This window comes from Choloepus didactylus, chromosome 24 (assembly GCF_015220235.1).
Source record: "Choloepus didactylus isolate mChoDid1 chromosome 24, mChoDid1.pri, whole genome shotgun sequence".
In the NCBI taxonomy this organism is placed as follows: domain Eukaryota; kingdom Metazoa; phylum Chordata; class Mammalia; order Pilosa; family Megalonychidae; genus Choloepus; species Choloepus didactylus.
In genome coordinates, this window is record NC_051330.1 from 10,310,027 (window position 1) to 10,332,687 (window position 22,661).

The following is a 22,661-nucleotide window of genomic DNA, read 5'->3' on the forward strand; positions in this document are numbered from 1 at the left end:
GATACAGGATTCTTGGTTGGTGTTTTTTCTCTTTCAGTATCTTAAATATATCACACCACTTCCTTCTTGCCTCCATGGTTTCTGCTGAGAGATCCGCACATAGTCTTATTAAGCTTCCTTTGTATGTAATGGATCGCTTTTCTCTTGCTGCTTTCAGGATTCTCTCTTTGTCTTTGACATCTGATAATCTGATTATTAAGTGTCTTGGCGTAGGTCTATTCATATCTCTTCTGTTTGGAGTACGCTGCGCTTCTTGGATCTGTAATTTTATGTCTTTCATAAGAGATGGGAAATTTTCATTAATTATTTCCTCTATTATTGCTTCTGCCCCCTTTCCCTTCTCTTCTCCTTCTGGGACACCAATGATACGTACATTATTGTACTTTGTTTCATCCTTGAGTTTCCGGAGACGTTGCTCATATTTTTTCATTCTTTTCTCCATCTGCTCCTTTGCGTGTAGGCTTTCAGGTGTTTTGTTCTCCAGTTCCTGAGTGTTTTCTTCTGCCTCTTGAGATCTGCTGTTGTATGTTTCCATTGTGTCTTTCATCTCTTGTGTTGTGCCTTTCATTTCCATAGATTCTATTAGTTGTTTTTTTGAACTTTTGATTTCTGCCGTATACATGCCCAGTGCTTCCTTTACAGCCTCTATCTCTTTTGCAATATCTTCTCTAAACTTTTTGATTTGATTTAGCATTAGTTGTTTAAATTCCTGTATCTCAGTTGAAGTGTACGTTTGTTCCTTTGACTGAGCCATAACTTTGTTTTTCTTAGTGTAGGTTGTAATTTTCTGTTGTCTAGGCATGGTTTCCTTGGTTATCCAAATCAGGTTTTCCCAGACCAGAACAGGCTCAGGTCCCAGAGGGAAGAAATATTCAGTATCTCGTTTCCCTGAGGGTGTGTCTTAGAAAATTGCTCCACCCTGTGATGCCTCAGGTCACTGTGCTTTTCTGCCCAGCAGGTGATGCCTGTTAGCCTATAATTCTTGACTGGTGTGAGGAGGTACGGCCGTGTTCCCCCAGGCTCTGGGGTCTGGTTCTGAATGGAAAGGGCCCCACCCCTTTCCTCCTAGAGAAGACAGAGCTCCCAGGTGGAGGTCATTAGCATTTCAATGGTCTCGCTCTCTGCTTGTGCTGTCTCCACCCTTCTCCGCTTCACAGCCCTGGAAACTGAAAATGACTGGGGCTTTCTCCACTGAGCCAAAAAAGAAACAGATAGTCCCCTTCAGACCCAGTCCAAGGCGACCCTCTGGCTCTCCCAGGTCAGTCGTCACCCAAAGCCTCTGTCTGCTTTTTGGGGATGCGTACCTGTAGTGAGCAGTTCACACTCGCTACTTAAAACCCCAGTTGGAGCTCAGCTGAGCTATATTCGCTTGCTGGGAGAGAGCTTCTCTCTGGCACCACGAGGCTTTGCAGCTCGGGCTGTGGAGGAGGGGGTCCCATGACTTGGTTCCGCAGGTTTTACTTACAGATTTTATGCTGTGTTCTCGGGCATTCCTCCCAATTCAGGTTGGTGTATGATGAGTGGATGGTCTCGTTTGTCCCCTGCAGTTATTCTGGATTATTTGCTAGTTGTTTCTGGTTTTTTGTAGTTGTTCCAGGGGGACTACTTAGCTTCCACTCTTCTCTATGCCGCCATCTTGCCCCTCCTCTCTCTCTCTTTTTTTTTTTTTTTAATGTTGACTTCTTTTAAACATTTATTTAAAAAGCAGAATGTATGTTCATCTCAAATATAACAGTTAAAAGTGGTAAAGCGATACAAACAACTTGTGTACTAGCAGCGTCCAGTTGTTAGAATTTCCCCACCCCACTCCTCAGTCTATTTCTGGCAAGCTAAGTCATTTCTGAGCTTCCTGCCAACTACCTTCCTCATCATAGTGCAGATAAAACCAAATTTTATAAAATTAACAGTTTAAGGTTAAATAAGCTTAAATAATGGTGTTAAATACAAGACACTTCATCAGAGCTTCTGTACAAAGATAAACAAATTTGGCATTGTACAAGTGATTCTGCTGGCTTACAGCATACTGGAGTTCTAGTATTAAGTAGATTTACTCTTTTCTTTTTTAATCAGCAGAGCATTAACTATACAAAAGTGAGAGTTGAAGTAACTACTCAGCCATTTACAAGGCATAAGTATCTTTTTTTTTTTTTTTTTAATCAGAACACTGTTTGTAGGCACCAGGCACCATTTGTTCCTGCAAATAAATAAGTCTTTAAGGTAACTGCGTTTAAACTACTGTCAAACATATCAGTGCTTTTTTTTCCCCCAACTCAACTTTTCCAAGTATTTACTATGCCTCTATTCTTACTGCTATAATATTGTTGCTATGGAAATAAAACTACTGTACATACAAAAAAATAGAGCACCTTTAGCATTAAGTGTATGTCTGATTATTTGTTTTTAGGTTTATTTTGCAATACTAAAGACCAGACTATGGTAAATTGCTTTAACATCTCTACCAGGTCACCTGATATATAGGAAATAAAACCCAGCTACCTTCCCTCTTGAAGTAAGCCCGAGCCAGAGCACCATTTTAGTAAAATCTAAAAGAAAAAGGACAGAACTGGCACCAGGGTTTTACATTCGTGTTGCCACCAGGAGTTACATTCATCTTCACGTCACTGTCACTCTCAGCCACCATAAGATGGCCACCAAGAAAGAACTGAGACTCCCCTATCTTGCTGGCATGAATGGTGCTGGCTGGGCAGAGCAGAACAGCAAAAACATCTATGGTTGATTGAAAACACAGTTAAAAAACATTTTTTGTGACTTCACAGGGACAACAGGCATCCCCACAGTGGTCCCTTGATGGGGAATGGACTGGTTAAGATTCCTTATCTATGGTGTTGAAAAACCATTCTGTGAATTTTCACAACTGAGCTGTCGCTATTTGGGGCTCCTCCTGCAGTCTCATGTTGATTTGTCTCAAATGCTGGACTTCAGCTTGGAGAACAGCCTTGTCCTGATACTTTCATGATAAGAGTCCTTTGAGGAGCAAAGGTTTTTTTTTTATTTTGATGGGGTCCCATTTATCTAGTTTTTATTTTGTTGCTTTTGTTTTGGGTGTCAAATATAAGAAACCATTGCCTAACAGAGTCCTGGAGATGCTTCCTTACATTTTCTTCTATGAGTTTGATAGTACAGTCTTTTATTTAGGTCTTTGATCCATTTTGAGTTGATTTTTATATATGATGTGAGGTAGGGGATTCTCCTTTGTTTTGGAGGATATCCAGTTTTGCCAGCACCATTTGTTGACGAGATTATTCTTTTCCAGTTGAGTGATCTTTGCTACCTTGTCAAAAATCAGTTGGCCATAAATGTGAGGGTTGATTCCTGAGCTCTCAGTTCTTTTCCATTGGTCTATATGTCTGTCCTTGTGCCAGTACCATGCTGTTTTGATTACTGTGGCTTTTTAATAAGTTTTTTTATTCATATTTTTTACTGTGAAATTTAACATATATGCATAAAAGTGATCACTTTCCAAGTGCAATTTAAAAAGTATTTGGAGAGCAGATTGTAATAAGTTTTAAGATTGGGAATTGTTAGTCCTCCAACTTCATTCTTCTTTTTCAAGATGGCTTTAGCTAATTGGGGCCCCTTCCCCTTCTATATAAATTTTATAATTCCTTTTACATTTTTGCAGAGAAGGTTGTTGGAATTTTAATTGGGATTGCATTAAATCTATAAATTGCTTTTGGTAGTATTGATATCTTAATGATATTTAGTTTTCCAGTCTTTTATCATGTAGAGGATGTTTCCTTCTATTTCTAGTACGCTGAGTGTTTTTATCAAGAAAGGATGCTGTGTTTTTTCAAATGCCTTTTTCTGCATCGATTGAGATGATCGTCTGTTAATGTGGTATATTACATTAATTGATTATCTTATGTTGAACCATCCTTGCATACCAGAGATAAATCCCACCTGATCATAGTGTATAATTCTTTTAATATGCTATTGGAGTCAGTTTCCTAATATTTTGTTGAGGATTTTTGTATCTATATTCTTAAGCAATATTGGTCTGTAGTTTCCTTTTCCTGTAGTATCTTTATCCACATTGGTATGCAGGTGATGTTGGCTTCATAGAATGAGTTAAGGAATGGTCCCTCCTCTTCAGTTTTTTTGGAAAAGTTTGTATAGAATTGGAGTTATTTCCTCTTGGAATGTTTGGTAGAATTCCGCTATGAAGCCATCTAGTCCTGGGCTTTTCTTCGTTGGGAGGTTTTTGATTACTGATTCAATCTCTTTACTATTAATTGGTTTGTTAAGATCTTCCGTTTCTTCTTGAGTCAGTGTGGGTAGTTCATTTGTAAGAATTTCTCCATTTCATCTATGTTATCTAATTTCTTGGCATACAGTTGTTTATAGTATCCACTTACAGTCCTTTTTATTTCAGTGGGGTCTGTAGCGATGTCCCCCGTTACATTTCTGATTTTCATTATCTGTATCCGCTCTCTTTTTTTGTCAGTCTAGCTCAAGGTTTGTCGATTTTGTTGATCTTCTCAAGGAATCAAGTTTTGGTTTTGTTGATTCTCCCTATTTTTTTGTTTGTTTTCTATTTCATTTATCTCTGCTCTAATCTTTATTTCCGTCTATCTGCTTGCTTTGGGTTTAGTTTGCTTTTCTCTTTCTGGTTCTTCTGGTTTTGCGGTTAGGTCTCTGAGTTGAAATCTTTCTTTTTTTTTAATGTAAGCATTTAGAGCTACAAATTTCCCTCCCAGCACTGCCTTCGCTGCATCCCATAAGTTATGGTGTGTTGTATTTTTATTTTCATTTACTTCAAGATAGATACTTCCTAATTCCTGTTTTCCTTTTTAACCCATTGGTTGTTTAAGAGTATGTTATTTAATTTTCACATATTTGTGAATTTTCCCCTTCTCCCTCTGTTAATGATTTCTAGCCTCATTCCATTGTGGTCAGAGAATATATGTTGTATGATTTAAATATTTTTTAATTTATTGAGACTTGTTTTGTGACTCATATATGGTCTATCCTAGAGAATAATCCATATGCATTTGAGAAGAATGTGTTTTCTGTTTTCGTTGGGTACCATGTTCTGTATATGTCTGTTAGGTCTAGTTGGTTTAGTGTATTGTTCAAACTCTGTACTTCCTTATGGATCTTCTGACTAGATGTTCTATCCATTATTGAGAGTGATGTGTTAAAATTTCCTGCTGTTAATGTAGAACCGTCAGTTTCTCCCTTCAAATCTGTCAGTATTTGCTTCATATATTTTGGTACTCTGCTGCTACGTGCATATATATATAATTGTCACATCTTCCTGTTGAATTGTCCCCTTTATCAATATGTGATGACCATCTTTGTCCCTTGTAACCATTTTTGACTAAAGTCTATTTTATCTGATATTAATATATCCACCCCAGTTCTCTTTTGGTTACTATTTGCATGATAGATTTTTTTTCCCATCCTTTCACCGTCAGCCTGCTTGTATCTTTGACTTTAAGGTAAGTCTCTTGCAGATGGCATATAGTTGGGTCATGCTTTTTTTATACATTCTGCCAATCTCTGCCTTTTGACTGGAGAGTTTAATCCATTTATATTTAAAGTCACTACTGATAATACAGATCTTTCATCTGCCCTTTTGCTATTTAGCCTTTGTATGTCTTATACCTTTTATATTTATTTGCTTTCTTGTGTTGTACTATATTGAGTGCCTTCTCATTTCTTTCTGGATATATTTTATTTGTTTTCCTTGTGGTTACCAGAAGGTTAAAATTTAACATCCTAAACCAATTATATTTGATTTAATACCAGCTTAGCTTCAATAGCATGCACGTATACTTTTCCTGTACTCTTCTGTCCCCTCACCCTTTTTTTTGTCCTTGTTACCACTTACATCTTTGTACTTTGTATCTCCAAAAACTTTGATTAATCATTACTTTTTATGCATTTGCATTTTAGCACCTGTGTAAGAAGTGGAGTTACATACCAAACAATACACTACAATAATACTGGCTTTTATAATTACCCAAATGATTACCTTTACCACAGGTCTTTATATTTCTTTATGCTGCTTTGAGGTACTGTCTAGTGTCCTTTCATTTCTAACATTTGACTCTTATAGTAACTTACTAAACCTTGCACAAACACAAATAAAATTGAGAGAATTTTAGTTCTCTCAAACTAACATTTGGAAATGCAAACTATTTCCCAAAAGGACCATTAGTTACATGATTTGACCTTGGTGATGACTTGAGTCATACCTTTCCAGTTTAATGCTTTGCTTGGTCTGATTTGCTGCTGACATAGATTATGCCTGACATAATCTATGCCTGAAGTACTTCAAGTACATTGGGGACACATTCTAGTTTTTCCATAACACTAGCCTTTTTATAGTAGGTCAGCAGAAATTGTCCTCATTTTAAAGTGAAGAAAGCTGAGGTCTAGACAAATTAAATAACTTAATTAGGGACACTCAGTGCTGGGGTTTGGACATAGATCTTTCTAATTCTGAACTGCCTGCTGATCACCATTACTTTAAAGTGCCTGTCATTTTTATTCTAGTGCCTGCTTTGGTTGACAGATGGTCAGGATTGCTTTCACAGGGATGTGAATGATGATGTGGTTTTTTTCTGTATGAAAAATTATCCCAGTGGATTCATTATGTAGAACCTAAGTAAAATAGAATTCACTGTGTATTAGCAGTTGCTCAAATTAATACTGTGTTGGTGGTATTTTATTAGTAAATATTAGCATAACAATTCAAAAAAAATCTCCGTCAAATGTTCTTTTTGTTTACTTACTCAGCAGATTATTTATTAGGTGCTTCCAGTTTGCCAAGGAATACTGCAGTTGTAGACTTGAAAGTGAAACAACACGTGTGGAAAATATAAGTAAACTAGAGCCAACTGTCTCATTAATTTTGTTATGTAGTATAATATTCATGCAAATGAGTTCAAGATAGCGCGTGTGTTTTTGTTAGACTTTTGGAAGGACTTCAAATTTATAATTCATATATTCTTTTCTTCCTTGTAGTTGTGTTTTGTACTTACCTTGTGTGCTGTTTTTTGGGTAAGTTATATCAACCGTGTTGGCTTTGGTGTCCCTAAAATGTGATATGGTAACATCCAGTTAGTGGCTAGACTTGGGCTAAATTCTCCCATCTAAAACCTAGTCAGAGTTAAGCTAATAAGCAAATAAGCACATACACACACGTACATGCATACTTAGTTTTAGGAAAGGTCAACTGCTCTAACCGTACCCTTCACCGAGATACAGGGGGCCCTTGCTTAGAATCCATGGTTATGCTGTAGTTTTGGAGGGCAAAGGGGTACAGCTGCTGAGACAAGTGCATCAATGAGTAGCAAGATGTTAAAGCTGTCAGACCCCAAATAAACTGAACTGGAAAGCAACAAAAAGCATTTATTTGGGGTCTTAGAACTGCAATTTGGGGAGCACAGATTCAGGTAGCAATCTAAATTGTGTCCTCATTGGCTCTACCAGGCAAGGGTTTTTAAAAGGAAAAAGAGGAAAAAGAAAACGGAGAAGTTGATTAGGGTCATAGGAATAGTTTGATTCATTTGTTTTTTTCCAGAAAGGGAATGGTTTTATCTGCGTAGGTTTTGCTTCTAACAGCCAGTTCTGAGGTTCTGGGAGTGGCATAAGGGCCTTCCTGTATGCCCAGCTCTCCAACTCCATTTTAAGTTTCAGCCTCAGTTACTCCATTTTTCTTTCACAAAACTAATCAAGAGAAAGGGCCAGAAAACAAAACAAATTATCAAAAAAGACAAAAGGACTTAAATCAGTCTCCTACCACTTAGAGATAAGGTCAAACAACTTCATTAGCTTTTAAAGAAGTTACATTATTACAATTCACTTTATTCATGCTCCTCATTCTTCGTTTGATTTATTTCTTATACTCTATGTACTTCTCAAAAGAGTTTGAGGCAGATCTTGAACTAACTAGAAAACTATACTGCTTAAGGAAGAAATGGTAGTGGACAATATATTTTAGAAATATTTTATCAGAAAGTATTCTGGTTTTCTTTTTAATTTTGATGATGTGAGGGCTAAACATTAGTTATAAGAGAATTCACTTATACCCCATTCCCTAATTATAACATAAAAGAATATTCTTAAGGAATTTTTACACATCCTTGTGAAACATTGATTTCTGGTTTTGGAATGGTCACATCCTGTTTATAAGAGGTAGACTTTTAAGTAAATAAATAAAAAATAAAGATAGAACAGGAATTTTCTAAATACATCATTTCAGAACAACCATGGGAACTGCTATTTTGTATTATTCCAAAAGACCGTAATAAAATATGGTTTTCCTTCAAAAAATAATTCAAAATAAGGAGCAAGTGGGAATGAGTAAAAATAGGTAATTCTCCATGGGAAACTGATATAACTAAGTGTGACTTTAAATCTTATTCTAGAAAAGTTAACATTGACTTCAAAGACCTAAAATTAAAGAGTTTCAGTAACATTTGGTTACTAGCAAGTATTTAGCAGTATTTAAATTAATGAATACAGAGAATTTTAGAAAGGAAGTGTACTTCATGGATATTTAATTTTCAGATAACTGAATCTTAAATTTGTCTTTGTTTTTTTTTTTTGGCCCAGGTCCATTTATTCACTTAGAGTAGAAACTTGGGGAAGATTAAATTTTATATTAAATGACAGCATTTTGCAATAAAAAGACTTATTTTTCAGTCTTTTTATTGAATGTCTCACAAATACATAGCCATGCACATCAGTGGAATCAGTCATTCAGTTTCTGTTCATCATCCATCTAGCCATCCAGTGTCATCATTTCAATAAATTACAAACTGTGGTTTCATTTTCAATTTAAAGTTAGATAGAAATCTGAGACAGTGTTAGACATTTCACTAATCATTTAAAGAATGATAGATAAGCTAAGAGACCAAGATTTAAATGATTTTTTTTTCACCATAAAACTTTGGAGGAGTTATTTCTTTAGTAAGATTCATTTAAAATCTCGAAGGATATTAATGTATACCAAGTATAGTAATATGCCCTAAAATTTTAACAGAGGCTTATGTTTTAGTTTCCTAGGCTGCACAAGCAAATACCATGCAATGGGTAGGTTTGAACAATGGGAATTTATTAGCTCATGGTTTTAAGGCTAGGAGAAAGCCCATGTCATATTAAAATGTAATAAAGAAAATAAACGGAGCTATCATCTACATGTTTTGAAGGGGAAAACTCATACTTGATTGTGAAGAATATCTTTTTGAATTCGAAGCTCATTATTCCTCTGTTTTGTTGTTTTAGTGGCACAAGAGGGGATTGGCCGTATTATTCTGCATATTGCAGTTCGTGTCAATGACCTGGTAAGTCTTTAAGTCTTTTCTTTTACGAGTTAAAAAGTTAAAATTCCCTAAGATGCTGTAAGCATTTTGTTCTGAAGGAGTCAAACCTTAGGACGGTAGTAGACGTTTTATCTGATGGTCAGAAGCATGTGTCTGGGAGCCAGACTTCCCCAACAGGAGGTCACCGAGGATGAGGGCTGAGGTGTGCTCTGAGGATTTGATGATATGAGTCAGTGGCAGCTTTAGTAAGAGCCTGGGCTTGGTGTAAGCCACTGTGGAGGAGGGTAAAGAGTAAACTAGAGGTGAGGAAGTAAAGGTACCATGCGTAAAAGGAAGAGAAGGGGAGATGGTGTTAGCTGGGGGCAGATGTGGTACAAGGCTCCTTCTCATTCCGATGCATGAATTTGGTTTTTCTAGACAGAAAGTCACGTGGTGCTATCTGTAAATATGCTTGCATAGTGCACATTCCATGACGGTGCATTCAGTTCTCCAATATGTGCAATCCTGTATCACATTGTGAGCCCCGGGGAATATCCGTTTGTCCTTTTTGCACTCTGTTGCTGAGTAATTATAAAGTGGAGTTCGTTATACTATTGCCCTGAGGCTCTGTACTTTCTGGCACTGTCCTCTGAATCATCATGATCACATACTTGCTTCTGCTTTTGTGACCTTCACTTCTACCCTAGTGTCCTCTGCCTCTTCTCCGAATGTTCTGATCATGCCCATTCTTTCGGAAGCCTATTGCATGAAAGACTCAGCGAATGTGTCGACTTGAATTGAATTTGCCAGTTCAGCCTCCTTGCACCCTTCAGCCCGAGTCGCAGTTTCTCCTTTTCCTTTAGTGCTGTGTCTTGTCTACCTTCTTCCAATAGTCACTCACCCCCTTCCTTATTTTTCTGCTTTTAAATCTTTCCTATTTGGTGTTATCTGATACAAGATCAGTCTTTCTTTTGGCCTTCCCACTGACGGATGTAACATCAATGATTGTTATACGTAGGCGCTGCACATTGCAGATTAACCATATGATGCCACTTTACTCTTTTCATTGAAGCGAGAAGCAATGTAACTTCAGTTTCTTGGTTATTTTTCTAATATTTTGCCTTTTATTGCATGATCTATGGTTAATAATTGAGTTATCCTTAAATGAGAATACAGTTTATTCTCATTATTTTAGTTTCTGTTTTTAAAATAACTTAAATGGGTAATCTTTTTAATATAACAAACTGGAACTTTAACATGCATCAGAATCATCTGGAGAGTTTTAAAATCACAAATCCCTTATTAAAACAAAGGGAGTTTCTGATTCAGAAGGTCTGGGGTGGGTCCTGGTAATCTGCATTTTTTACAAATTCCCAGGTAGCCATTGCTACCGCTCTGGGGTCACCCTCTGAGAACCGTGGTACAGTAGTATGTTGCTTTCTTTGTTGTGGTGTTGGAATGTGACCATTTGGTGTGAAGAAGAACTTCGTTTAGATTACATTTCAATATACTCGAATTTTTCTTGCAGGTATAGTTTATCATACATCCCATATGCAAGGTGAGCTTGTTTGAATTTCATTTTGTTATTTCTGTTTCTTTAATTATTTTTACACAAGTACCTGAATTCTAATATTTTTCAAGTTAAAATACTCTTTAAGGGTCTATTTTTTTGGTGATAATTTTTAATTTCTTCCTAGAAGGAAATAAAATGAGATAATAGAAGCTTGCCATTAAAAGTATTTTAATGTAAATATTTTTGAATTTCTGTAACTGAGAAGTTGTAAATTTGCTTCCTAGTTTACCATCAGAATATTCACTGTTAGGGAATTTGGACAAGAGACCCCTGACCCTTCCATAACTGCAAATACTCAGAAAATAGGATGCGAAAAGTCTACTTGAAAAATAAAAAAGGAAGGTAGTGGGGAAATGAAGTCTGTTTTTAGCCAGCAGAAACAGTTTATTCTGTATATGAAGATATAACCATTTTCTTATATTTTTTCAGAGACATGTACTAATTTAGTTGTGAAGAAAAAAACAAAACTAAGTGCACTCTTAAATCTGAGAGATTCAGAGAGATACTCTGGGGAAGCATGGCTTTGCTTCTTTATGAAATTTAGAAAGATACATTGTATGTTTAAAAACAAATGGCAAATATTATGCCTAATATGAACAATGAAGGCAATTGATATGATAAATATTTTATTTTTATTCCATTTCAATTGGATGATTCTTTCTGATATAAAACTTATAAGGAAAAAAAAACAAGGTCAACCATAGGTGAGAAAGCTGTAGCACAACAGTTCTCAGAGGTAATTTACTGGTTGTTAGACGGCAGTCTGAGATTTCTTGACATTTTTCAACAATGATGGAAGATCACCTAGAAATGAAGGCTACTTCCTTAAAATTAGAGACTTGGCAGCCATGGCAAGCCTTCTGGAAAATGACTAACCTTGTCCCCAAAATATCACTATCCTGTACTTGAGGGCAACATACAGAATTTGCTTATAAGTCTCAGATTTTATCAGTTGGTATTTCTAACAGCATAGAAAGAACAAAGATAATTTTAAATGAATAAAAACACTAAAAAATAGTTCAAACCATTTTGGAAGAGAAATATAAAAGGTAAATGAGGTTTACCACATTACTTTTTTTTTGGCATTCTTAGGATTCAAATAGAAACATTTTGCTTTATCAGTCTATTTCATTAGTTATTAATTTGTTCTTTTTGTTAGTTTTTTAGTGGTTTTTTTGATGTTTAAATTTATTTTTCTTAACTAAGATCAGCTATGTGCTGGTAAAGATTTCCTAAAGTAAATACCATTTCAAAAATTAACAAAGTATTTCCAAGTCTCAGTTCTTGATTTCAAGTGATACTCCACAAAATTTTGATCAAAAAATGTTTTGGAGAGCCCACTGAATTTATTGTTGTTTTTTTTTTTTTAAAAAAAGGTAATAGTGTATTTGTTTTTGCCCATTTTCTGCAAATTTGCTCCTGAGGAAAATTATTCTATTCTATTTTTTTCCTCCTCCTTTCACCAGGGATGCAGTAATTAAATGCTGTTCCTCTCTCCTAAGCTGAAAATCAGAAACTTTTTGGAAAGGAAAGTTTGAAAGTTCTATTCTGTTTTTGGTGAAGTATGTTTTCCTGATGTAAGAATCACTCCAAAAACAACTACAGTGACAGTTTAAGACCACTTTGTATACTGGTAAAAAAGAATATGTTTAATGAAACTGTTAAATTCTTGTAAATTTATATTCATTATGTGTCATTAATACGTTCTTCCAAAGATCAGGAGATTTTAATCATTACTCATTGTAAATTACCTGTTCTCAGTTTTTTAATCTTTTAAAACAGCTTTTGAGGTGTGAATATTTAAGGATTAATCTGTGCTGCAAGATATATTCAGCCTTTTTGGCTCTTTTTAAAATATCTTCATTTTAAAATATCTTTTTTTTTCTTTTTTACTTTATATGTGAAAGTTCTTACTTCAAGCTAAAAAATGCTTATTATGTTTAATAAAAAATAATATATATAAATCTTTACTATTTTGAAATAAACCCAGACTTGGAAAACCGACATTTTCTGGATCAAGTTTATAATGATTTAAGTGGGTGGGGTGGTTCAGTTCAATAAAATTCATTTCAGGCGCTATGCAAATTCTCTTTAGAAAAATGAATGAGACCCAGTCTCTGTCCTGAGTAATACTGCTGAATGCAAATTTTTAAAAGGTAACAGGACAGTGTAGCAGTAAAAGCATTTATATGTGGTCAATCAGGGTGCAGATCAGAGACCAGAACACACACGAGCAAGTCCAGTAGAAGAATGTAATGTAGGCAACTAGGTATAAAGGTGTTAGGAGGGCTACAAGCCAAGTAGGGGTAGGCGAGGCACCCCAGGAACAGTCAACAGCAGGAAGCTGCTCGCACCCCAGGGCCGGGGAGATGAGGGGAGAAGAGGGTATTAGCCAAGCCAGAGCCATGGGGGAGCAGCAGAAAGAGGGAGCAGAAATATCCTAGTGTTCCCTTCTTCCTTCCTTCCAGGCTCCCCCCAGTGCCCCACTGGCTGAACCTGGTCAAGTTAGCTGCCACTGGAGCCCCAGAAACATGTTTCCCTCACAAAGGGCGGGGGGTGACCTAAGAGCAAATAAGGTAGAGCAGAATAGAAGGCGACTAACCCTGTCTCAGTCGAGTGAGGGCTGATGAAGACTTCACAAGAGGGTGATGGTAGCTGAGTGAGCAGGTTGTGGGGAGGGGGGTCTAAGGGGACAACAGGCAAATCAGCAGAGAGGGAAGCAACTGTAAGTTGAGGCAGTGAGGGCTGGGGGCAGCCGGTCATTTGGGTGGTGTGCTGTTGCTGAAGTACAGAAATGGGGAGGAGTGGAGGGCTCTGAAGCTGGAGAGGCAGACCAGGGTCCAATCGTGGAGGACCACAGAAGTCAGAGAGCAGCCGACCCACGCCCTCTTCCATTTATACAGAAAAAGATCGAGTCCCAGTAAGTGAACAGGTACTGGGCTGAGGACTGGCGATGGGTGAAAATAACTTCCTTGCCTGCAAAATGATCCCGGTGTGGTGGAGACAGCCTTGGTACCCTGAACTACCCCAGGCTGTTGCGGGAGGGTAGAGACGGGGCCTCCCGCCAGCTGGGGGTGAAGGCGAGAAGCAGCCTGGTGTGGCCAGAGGGCTCCGCAGAGGAGACTGAGCAGCCCTCCTTGGGCTCCCATAATGGAGGTCCTCAGAAAAGACAACTCAGGAGCATGAGTTTTACCCTGAAAGCAGGGGCCACCTGAAGAACAGCGATCTTAGTTCCCGGAAGAGATGAGGTGACGGGAAGGAACATGTCCAGCATCCTTCAGAGGCCTCACTCTTCTGTAAACCTATCTCTCAGAGTCTTGCAAGGTAGGTTGATGTGTCCTCATTTTACACAAAAGGAAACTGAAGCTTGGAAACACTAAGCCACTTGCCCAGGGTCACCCAGTTAGCGTCTCAGAGTCAAGACTGATCTGTCCAAAGCCGAAGCTCTTTCCATTACGCTGTGCTGCCTCATTTGAACCATTTCATTCTACTTTCATATTCGTCCGCATGCCACAGGAACATACTGAGAAAATGTCTCTTCAGTTTCATTTCTCTCCTGATGGTATTAGTTGCTTACCTTTTGGCCTGCATCGTCTGTAGAGATCAGCCAGTCCAAAGTAAGGCTATCTAGGAGTCAGTATGAGAGAAGCTGGTGGTGGGTAACTGGAAAAAACTTAACTCCTGGAAAGCCAAGTGGTGGGCAGACACCAGAGTCGGAGTCCCAAACAAGAGGCAAGGCAGGGACGGGTTGCATGGATGGTTAGCAGAAAGATGCACCTTCTTCCAAAAATGGGAACTAGATTGGAGACCACTGTTGGAAGTTACTTTGGAATGAGGTGCATTCAAAGACGAACTCTGGGAGGTAGTTGCTGTTTCTGCAGAAGAATCCCAGAACAGGGTAGCTCTTGGTAAAGATGTCCATCATGGGGATGGGGGATATGGCCTTGGAATAGAGGTGAAATGGGTTACTGAACCCACAGAGATGGTGCAAGAGAGAGAGTCCCCTGAATAAACAGGGTTGGGCCATGGAGCCCTCGGGCTTCCCGGATGGTCGTCTCACCTGGCCCGACAGCAGCACCGATGGCAGAGGAACTGAAGGGGGTAGAAATGCCTGACGATTACCCTTGTGAGCTCTGACTCGACACCAGAGTGTTTGATGAGCCTTGCTAAATTTAATGCTTGTTAGAACTCCACTGTCCCCTTTACAGATGAGGAGATTTAGTCATTTTTTTAAAATAACTTTTTTTGTCTTTTTTTTAATTGTGGAATATAACATATATACCTAAAACTGGTATCTTTCAAAGTGTGATTTAACAAGTAGTTAGCAAATTTCAAAGAATGTTATGGGTTACAGTTCCACCGTTTCAGTTATTTACTTTTGTGAAATATAGCATGCAGAAAGGTGATAACTTTCAGAGGACCGTTTAACAAGTAGGTGTATTGGAAATTTCTGAGAATGTTATGGGTTACAGTACCATAGTTTCAGTTATTTCCTTATTGTGAAATACATATACAGAAAGGTAACTTTCAAAGTACAATTTAACAAGTAGCTATAGAGCAAATTTCAAAGAAAGTTATGGGGTACAGTTCCACCATTTCAATTCTTTCCTTCTAGCTATTCTAATACCATAGCAATTATGAAAAAAAAAGAATTATATAAAGATTCAGTATTCATAATCCTTTGTTAAATTCCTTCTTGTCTGTTGCTAGCCCTTGCTCTAGTTCAATCACTTTCCCGATCTTTAGGGATGTCTAGGCAGTGACCACCCTAACCTGTTCATGTTGAAAAGGGGTGTCAGCTTTATGAGCAAAGGGGCACATCTAATTGATGTTTTTAAAGAGGCTATTGCCTCTGGGATTTAGGACTTACCTGGTATAGGAGCTCTCTGGAGGATTTAAGTTTCTGAAAAATAAACGTAGTGAGTGGGACTTACATAGAGTCTCAGATAGGGACCGGGGTATTCGTAAGGGTTTTCAGAACTACTGTTGACTTGGGCTTGTCCTACTGTGGCCATTTGGCATATCTAACTGAAGCTTGCACAGGAGTAACCTCCGGGACAGCCTCTCAACTCTATTTGAGAGGAGATTTAGTCTTAGAGAGGTTAAATGACTGCCCCAAGGTAAGTGGAAGAATCAGGATTTGAGTTCAGATCTAGTTGATGGCAGCATCCCAAGACAATCACTGGGCTACACTGCCTCCCCTAAGAAAAGAACTAGGAGTTCTCAAGGATGGGGCCTGGGAGCCTGTTAGTGTGAGAGGGAAGACACCATGCAGATGCGTTGGCATCTTCAGCAGGAGTGCACAAGTGTGAAGAGGTCTGCAAAAGCCTGTGAGAAAGCGTCCTTGGGGGCATGGCCTGTTAAAGTGTGAACGCAACAAGTCAGTCTCTTGTTCCTCAAGTGAGAAAATTCCAGGTGAGACTTACTTCCTGCAAAGTTCTTCAGAATGGAGGGGTCTCCTTGGGAGAGGTCCTGTAGTGGTCATGAGTTCTGGCTTCCGAGCATCCTTAGCATGATAAGCTATAATCCGTCCTTGACCTAGTTTTCTTCTCTGTTTCTCACGATGCCCTTCACATTGCTTGTTCCCTAGCCAGTTCTGCAGCTGGTGAGCAGCGTGCAGAGCTCAGGCCCGTGATTTCCACCTGCTGGATACCATGCACACATTCACATGTCCCCTGGCACGTGTCTGGCCGGTCCACTTGAGACCAGTTGACATGAGAGACCAAGGAGCCTCCTTGAAAAGAATTTGGGCTGAGGGATCAGAACTAGGGTCCAGGGATAGGCTTTACGGGCCTTATGACTCCCCACCCCCATACAGTCACGCTGGATGCAAAAGTTGGTGTTTCCCTGCATTTCCGTGGACAGAGCCATTGCTTTTGCCAGATCCTCGAAGGGATCCCCAAAATATTCAGAACAACTGAGGCCCATCTCTGTGGTCGAAGGGCAGCGGGCAGTTGTCCGAGAGGAGGGTTAACTGGAAGTAGATTGTGCTCCGACGTCACTCCTGGCTGGGGGTTTGGGAAGCAGCTGAAGGAGCAGGCCGGCTCCACCACTGGCTGTGCCAACTTGGGCAAGAGGCTTCACCCCTGTAAGCTTCAATTTCTTCATCTCAAGAAAAGGTTTAAAAATGAGGCTACGCTAGTGCCTACTCGATAGGATTACTGGGAGGAATAGATGAGTGAATGGTTCCTGGCACGGGGCACTTGGTAAACATAGGCTCTTAGGAGCTCCTGGGAATTTTTGATGGGGGTGGGCTGAGGGGCCTGCAAATTAAATATTGGAAATGCTGCTTTTACATACATCTCTGTGGGACTTTGAAGCATGATGAGTCATACGTGAGCACTCCCAGAATATACCAAAAGAATGAGAGGGAGATTTCCACTCCCCGATCCTCTTCAGAGAAAGCAAGTCCAGCTCCCAGGGTCTGTGAGCACCAAGATTAGAAGTGTAGGCAGCATTGGCCCAGCCCCACCTTGGCAGATATCAGCAAGAAATGGTGCTGCCATCATCACTAGCGCTTGAGGGCTCTGGTGACAGGTGGTGGTGGCAATGACAAGGCTTCACGGCAGATTCTCAGATCCTGGAGGTGTCAGCAGCTGGTGCAGTTGTCAGGAACAAGCTGGAGAAAGCAAGAAGGAAAATGATGGATCCTATATATAAGAGGGACCTAAATAACCTATGGGGCCCCAGGTTTCCAGGTGGCTGGGATGCAGGGCGGGTAAGGAGGTTGGGGACAGGTGTCTTGGGAAGGGGCCAAAGCACCAGCACCAGAGGGAGGGTGCAAAGTAAAAAATTAGTTATGTTTGCAAACTTCTTTACTCTTTTATCCGCAGACTGGTGTGACTTAAGAAAACAGAGACTTCCCTCTGCTACTCTCTATTATTTTTCCCTCTGTTACCCTCTATTTATTATTAATAATAAACTACCTCTTGAAGATTAAACTAGCCATGAGAATGTTTGCAGCAGCATTTAAAATTCTACTCTTGTTTCTGCAGTCTCCTTTACAGCTGTTGCACTTTGAATGACTAGATTAAAAAAACTGAACACATACAATGGTTATGATGATGGGACTAGCTAATGAAATCAATTCATTCCTCAATTATCATCTAGTTGTCTGAGTAGACTCATACCCAGTGGTTAAGTACTATCTTTTGCTTTCAAGCAAATTATGTAAGGAAGAAAAGTTGCTTTTGTTGGATGAGGGAGCCAGTTAGACTACTAACCTCTTGATGAAAAGTATTTGGTGTTTGTATTTAATTTACAAAGGAATGCATTGAAATTAGCAGAGAATGGTGCAGTCCACATGAAATAATACTGGGAAGATGTTAATGTGATAGTGGATCTTATCTATTTTGGCAACATTAGCATTACCACGATGTGTCTCTGGATACACTCCGTTTTTGTACTGTTTACTTTTCATTCTGGGACCATTCAGAACTATAATACAACTTTTGCTACCTAACTATCTTTCTCCAGGTTAGTTTCCTGTAAGCACCCATTGGGCCACTGTTCCTGAGTAAACGTTCATTAGCATGCAAACTCCATCACCTTAGGAAGACTTAGTTACTGCTTCTACCTACCTAGAGGAATCTTGTGAGTACATAAGGTATATCCAGTGTATCTTTTGTTTTAAGTGGTTTAAACCCCTGATTTTTCTTTTTAAATTCAGTTTTATTGAGATATATTCACACATCATACAGTCATCCATGGTGTACAATCAGCTGTTCACAGTACCATCATATAGTTGTGCATTCATCACCCCAATCTATTTTTTGAATATTTTCCTTACACCAGAAAAAGTAAAAATAAGAATAAAAAATAAAAGTAAAAAAGAACACCCAAGTCATCCGCCCCCTCCCATCTTAGTTTTCATTTACTTTTTGTCCCCATTTTTCTACTTATCCATCCGTACACTGGATAAAGGGAGTGTGATCCACAAGGCTTTCACAATCACACTGTCACCCCTTGTAAGCTACATTATTACACAATCATCTTCAAGAGTCAAGGCTACTGGGTTGGAGTTTGATAGTTTCAGGTATTTACTTTTAGCTATTCCAATACACTAAAACTTAAAAAAGGTTATCTATATAGTGCATAAGAATGCCCACCAGAGTGACCTCTCGGCTCCATTTGGAATCTCTCAGCCACTGAAACTTTATTTTGTTTCATTTCACATCCCCCTTTTTATCCAGTGTATCTTAAAGCACTTAGCTTTCCAAGAAAAATATATAGTATAAACAGAAGGTGCTATCATTTTTAATAGAGTTTGTGGCTTTTCTTTCCATATGAGCTCATGTTCTTAGTTACTTTACCTTTTTTTCCAGGCTATTATAAGAAAGAACTAAATATTACATTTTGCTTTCACAGTGGAAAACGCACTTAATACCCAAGATTAGGGTTAGCCGTCTCTGATCTTACAGTTCCTTGTGAAACATGCCAGACAATATAGCAATTCTCAAAGTGTGGCCCAGGGACCCCTGGAGTCTTGGAGACCCTTTCAGGGGCTCTTGGAGGTCAAAACCATTTTCATAATAGTACTAAGACATTGTTTTTTCCTCTGCACTCTCATTCTATCATGAATGCACAATGAAGTTTTACAGAGGCTACATGACAAATGATACCAAAACAGACTGAATGTAGAAGTAGACATGAGAATCCAGCTGTGCTTTTAAGCCACACTCTTCTATATATTTTTTTCTTTTATAAAATACTATTGTTCATTAAAAAACATCAGTCTAATAGGTTTATTGTTAACATGTAATGGGTTTATTGTTATTTTAAAATATATTGATATATATTTTGCCACGTCTCAGTTTAAATTTCTAAGAAGGTTAAACACCAATACATGAAATCCACAAGAAGAGAAGCTTTTGGTGGGGGGGGGGGGACTTCAGTATTTTTAAGAGTGTAAAAGGGTCTTGAGACCAAAAATTTGAGAACCACTGGCTTCAAGGGGAGAAGCAGGTGCTGCAAATTCTCACTGCCTGAATCAGAACTCACTTCTGCCACTTGCTAGTTGTATGGTACTTGGGTAAGTTATGTAATCACTCGGAGCCTTGGTTTCTTCATCCATAAAATGCAAATATTACTAGTACTTGTCTTATAAGGCTTTCGTGAGATTTAGGTGAAATATTCCAGTTAAAGAGGATTGTTTAGTAAGTGCTAAATAGACACTGCCAATTATTTTCTTAATAAGGGAGGGAAAATTGACTTTAAATAATATCTAATTTCCCAATTGTTTTTCTATTCCCAAAGCCTTCAGAGAGGAAGCAGGATTAGAAGAAGAAATTTAGACATTTTTTAGTTATTGACTAGAGTTCTCTATTTTCTAAAGTAATGGAAATTGCAAAGCTGGAATTTGCTTTTCATGTTTGAAAGTTCAGGTTTAATTTTAGTTGTAGATGTGTTATTGTTTATTGCTATTTCAAGTAAAATTATTTGAATAAAAATACAGAAGTGAAGTATAGGGTATGGGAAGAAGGTATAATTAAAAAAACAATGTATTGGAATGTTTTCCTTTTTGAAGGTTTTCTGAATGTGGATTTATATATTCTATAGCCTTTGTAAAAATTAATAAGAAAAGTTCATTTTTTTAAAAGAATAATGGATAATTGCCTGGAATTCTGATGCAATTCCTGGCTCTAGTTCCATTCAGTGCTAACTCCATCAGATGACAAAGTGAGCAACAAATGTGTTTATTGTTGAGGCATGCATTCATTTTGGGTAATATGTGTGAGGATTTAGACAATAAAGCATTTTCTGATCCATGGCTCTTTGCAGAGCAGAATAATTATACTGCAGCCTTGATAATTTGAATACTAGTTCAAGCAATTAAAACCTGTGGTACAATTTTGGTGACTGAAATATTTTCTGTGCATATTTATCCCTTTAGGGAACATTTTATTAAAGTGTTGTTGTAATGAAGTCTTTATTCATACACTCAATCTGACAGAATTGTAATGGGAAAAAAAATCACTAATACCCAAATGGTAGACAATTACTGTGTTAATTGCCTATTTGAGATTTGAAAAGCAAATAAATTTAATTTGAAAATGAAACAACATTTAAGTAAACAGTATGAACCGTTCTAAATACATATGTTTGCTTTTGCTTAGTTGACTTTTCAAATCAACCAATTTATTTTAGACTAAATTTGTAGCCTCAAGATGGAATGTAATGGTATATTTTAGAGATCAACTCTTGTAACCTTGTGAATCCAAAACTATGATTCTGAAACTGATAGGTTGATCACAGTAATTTAGCATTCTAAATACTAAATTTAGTATTTTACCATTGTGTTTTTCCCGGGCACGTTATATACGAAATCCCATGAAAATTGTAAGTTTAATTTGACTATATTTTTGACTGTGACCAATTTCCAGTCTTATCTCCTGTTCTAAAATTAAATTTGGATCTCTCCTCCTAGTGTGACTCACCTTACTGGAACTGTTACTGGCTGTTGGAGTCAATCAAATAGAAAGTGTAATGGCCTCTTTTACAGCCTTAGCACCAGGGGCCCCCGGCCAGTGAGAAATCCTGTTTTCCCCATATTCCCTTCCAGGCCCAAGCCAGTCTTTATAACTTCTCATTTACAGGGGCTAGAGGTTTCAAGTAGAAGACGTGGCTGGACAGGGACACGGGTGGATGCTTTTAGCAGAGGAGAAAGACAGTAGCATCATAAATCACTCCTCCATCGCTGCTGGAACAACAACCCATGGCTGAAAGCCATGAGGTATGGGAAATAAACACGACGCCCTCACTAACGCACTTCCTCTTGGGCTTTCAGGGGAGAGAGGGAAGAAGGACTTGCCCTCCCTCCCTGGGTTGGTGCCCTAGAGGCAGCGGGCACTCAGCTTGTACCATTTTACCTCTTAAAGATCAGGGGTCCTTACTGCTTCCCCAGTCTCCAAGCTTCTGGGCTGGGATGGATATCCTGGAGGACTTGGAGAATCCCATTTATTTATAGTCAAACACGTGCATTCATCTGTTAAAGTCTCTTCTTCTCTTAGATTAAAAATGCCCAATTCTCTACTAGTTGGCATATGGGTGGGTGTGTGTGTGTGACTTAACCCCCTCATACCTACCAGCAGACAACTTTTCTATTCTCTTTAGTGTAATAGTTAAGATTCGGGCTTAGGATAGGGTCTGCTCTGTTCCATCCATTACAGCTGCATGATGTTGGGGCTACTTAACCTCTGTAAGCCCCCGTCTCCTAAAATGGCAGTAGGAGTTGGGAGAGTTCTTGGCACATGGCATTTCAATTTATATAAATTAGCTATTATTATTATGAGCCTGTCAACCCACCTGTGCCAGTTTGAAACTGTTACGTACCCCAGGAAAAACTATGTTCTTTAATGCAGTCTTGTGGGGGCAGGCTTATTATGGGTGGGATCTTTTCATTAGTTGTTTCCATGGAAATGTAACCCACCCAACTGTGGGTGAGACCTTTTGATTAGATTATTTCCATGGAGGTGTGACCCCTGCCCCATTCAGGGTAGGTCTTGATTAGTTTACTGGAGTCCTTTAAGAGAGCTCAAGGAGAGAAGGAGCTCGGAGAAGCTGAGAGAGACATTTTGGAGAGGAGCTAAGATATATAATCCAGAGTTTGCCCCTGGGAGAAGCTAAGAGCCGACACAGACACAGATGCTTGGAGATGCAGACAGAAAGACATTTGGAGATGCTAAGCTAAGAGATGAAGCCCAGAGTTTTCCCCGGAGAAGCTAGGAGAGGACTCCCAAATGCTTATGGAGAAATGCCCCAGGAGAACCAAGCAGAGAGCTGATAGAAGCTAAGAGGGACAGAAGCCCAGAGAT

The 22,661-nt window shown here is 38.6% G+C and overlaps 1 protein-coding gene across 1 annotated transcript in view; it reads left to right on the forward strand.

Moving 5' to 3' along the window:
* SFT2D1 (SFT2 domain containing 1) overlaps positions 1-12,856 on the forward strand; it is a 39,573-nt gene extending 26,717 nt beyond the window's left edge. The window contains exons 5-8 of the mRNA XM_037817763.1: positions 6,994-7,029; positions 9,259-9,317; positions 10,804-10,833; positions 12,315-12,856. Coding sequence (XP_037673691.1) covers positions 6,994-7,029; positions 9,259-9,317; positions 10,804-10,833; positions 12,315-12,354 — 165 coding nt within the window. The 3' untranslated portion in view covers positions 12,355-12,856. The remainder of the gene's footprint in view (positions 1-6,993; positions 7,030-9,258; positions 9,318-10,803; positions 10,834-12,314) is intronic.
* The last annotated feature ends 9,805 nt before the right edge of the window (positions 12,857-22,661 follow it).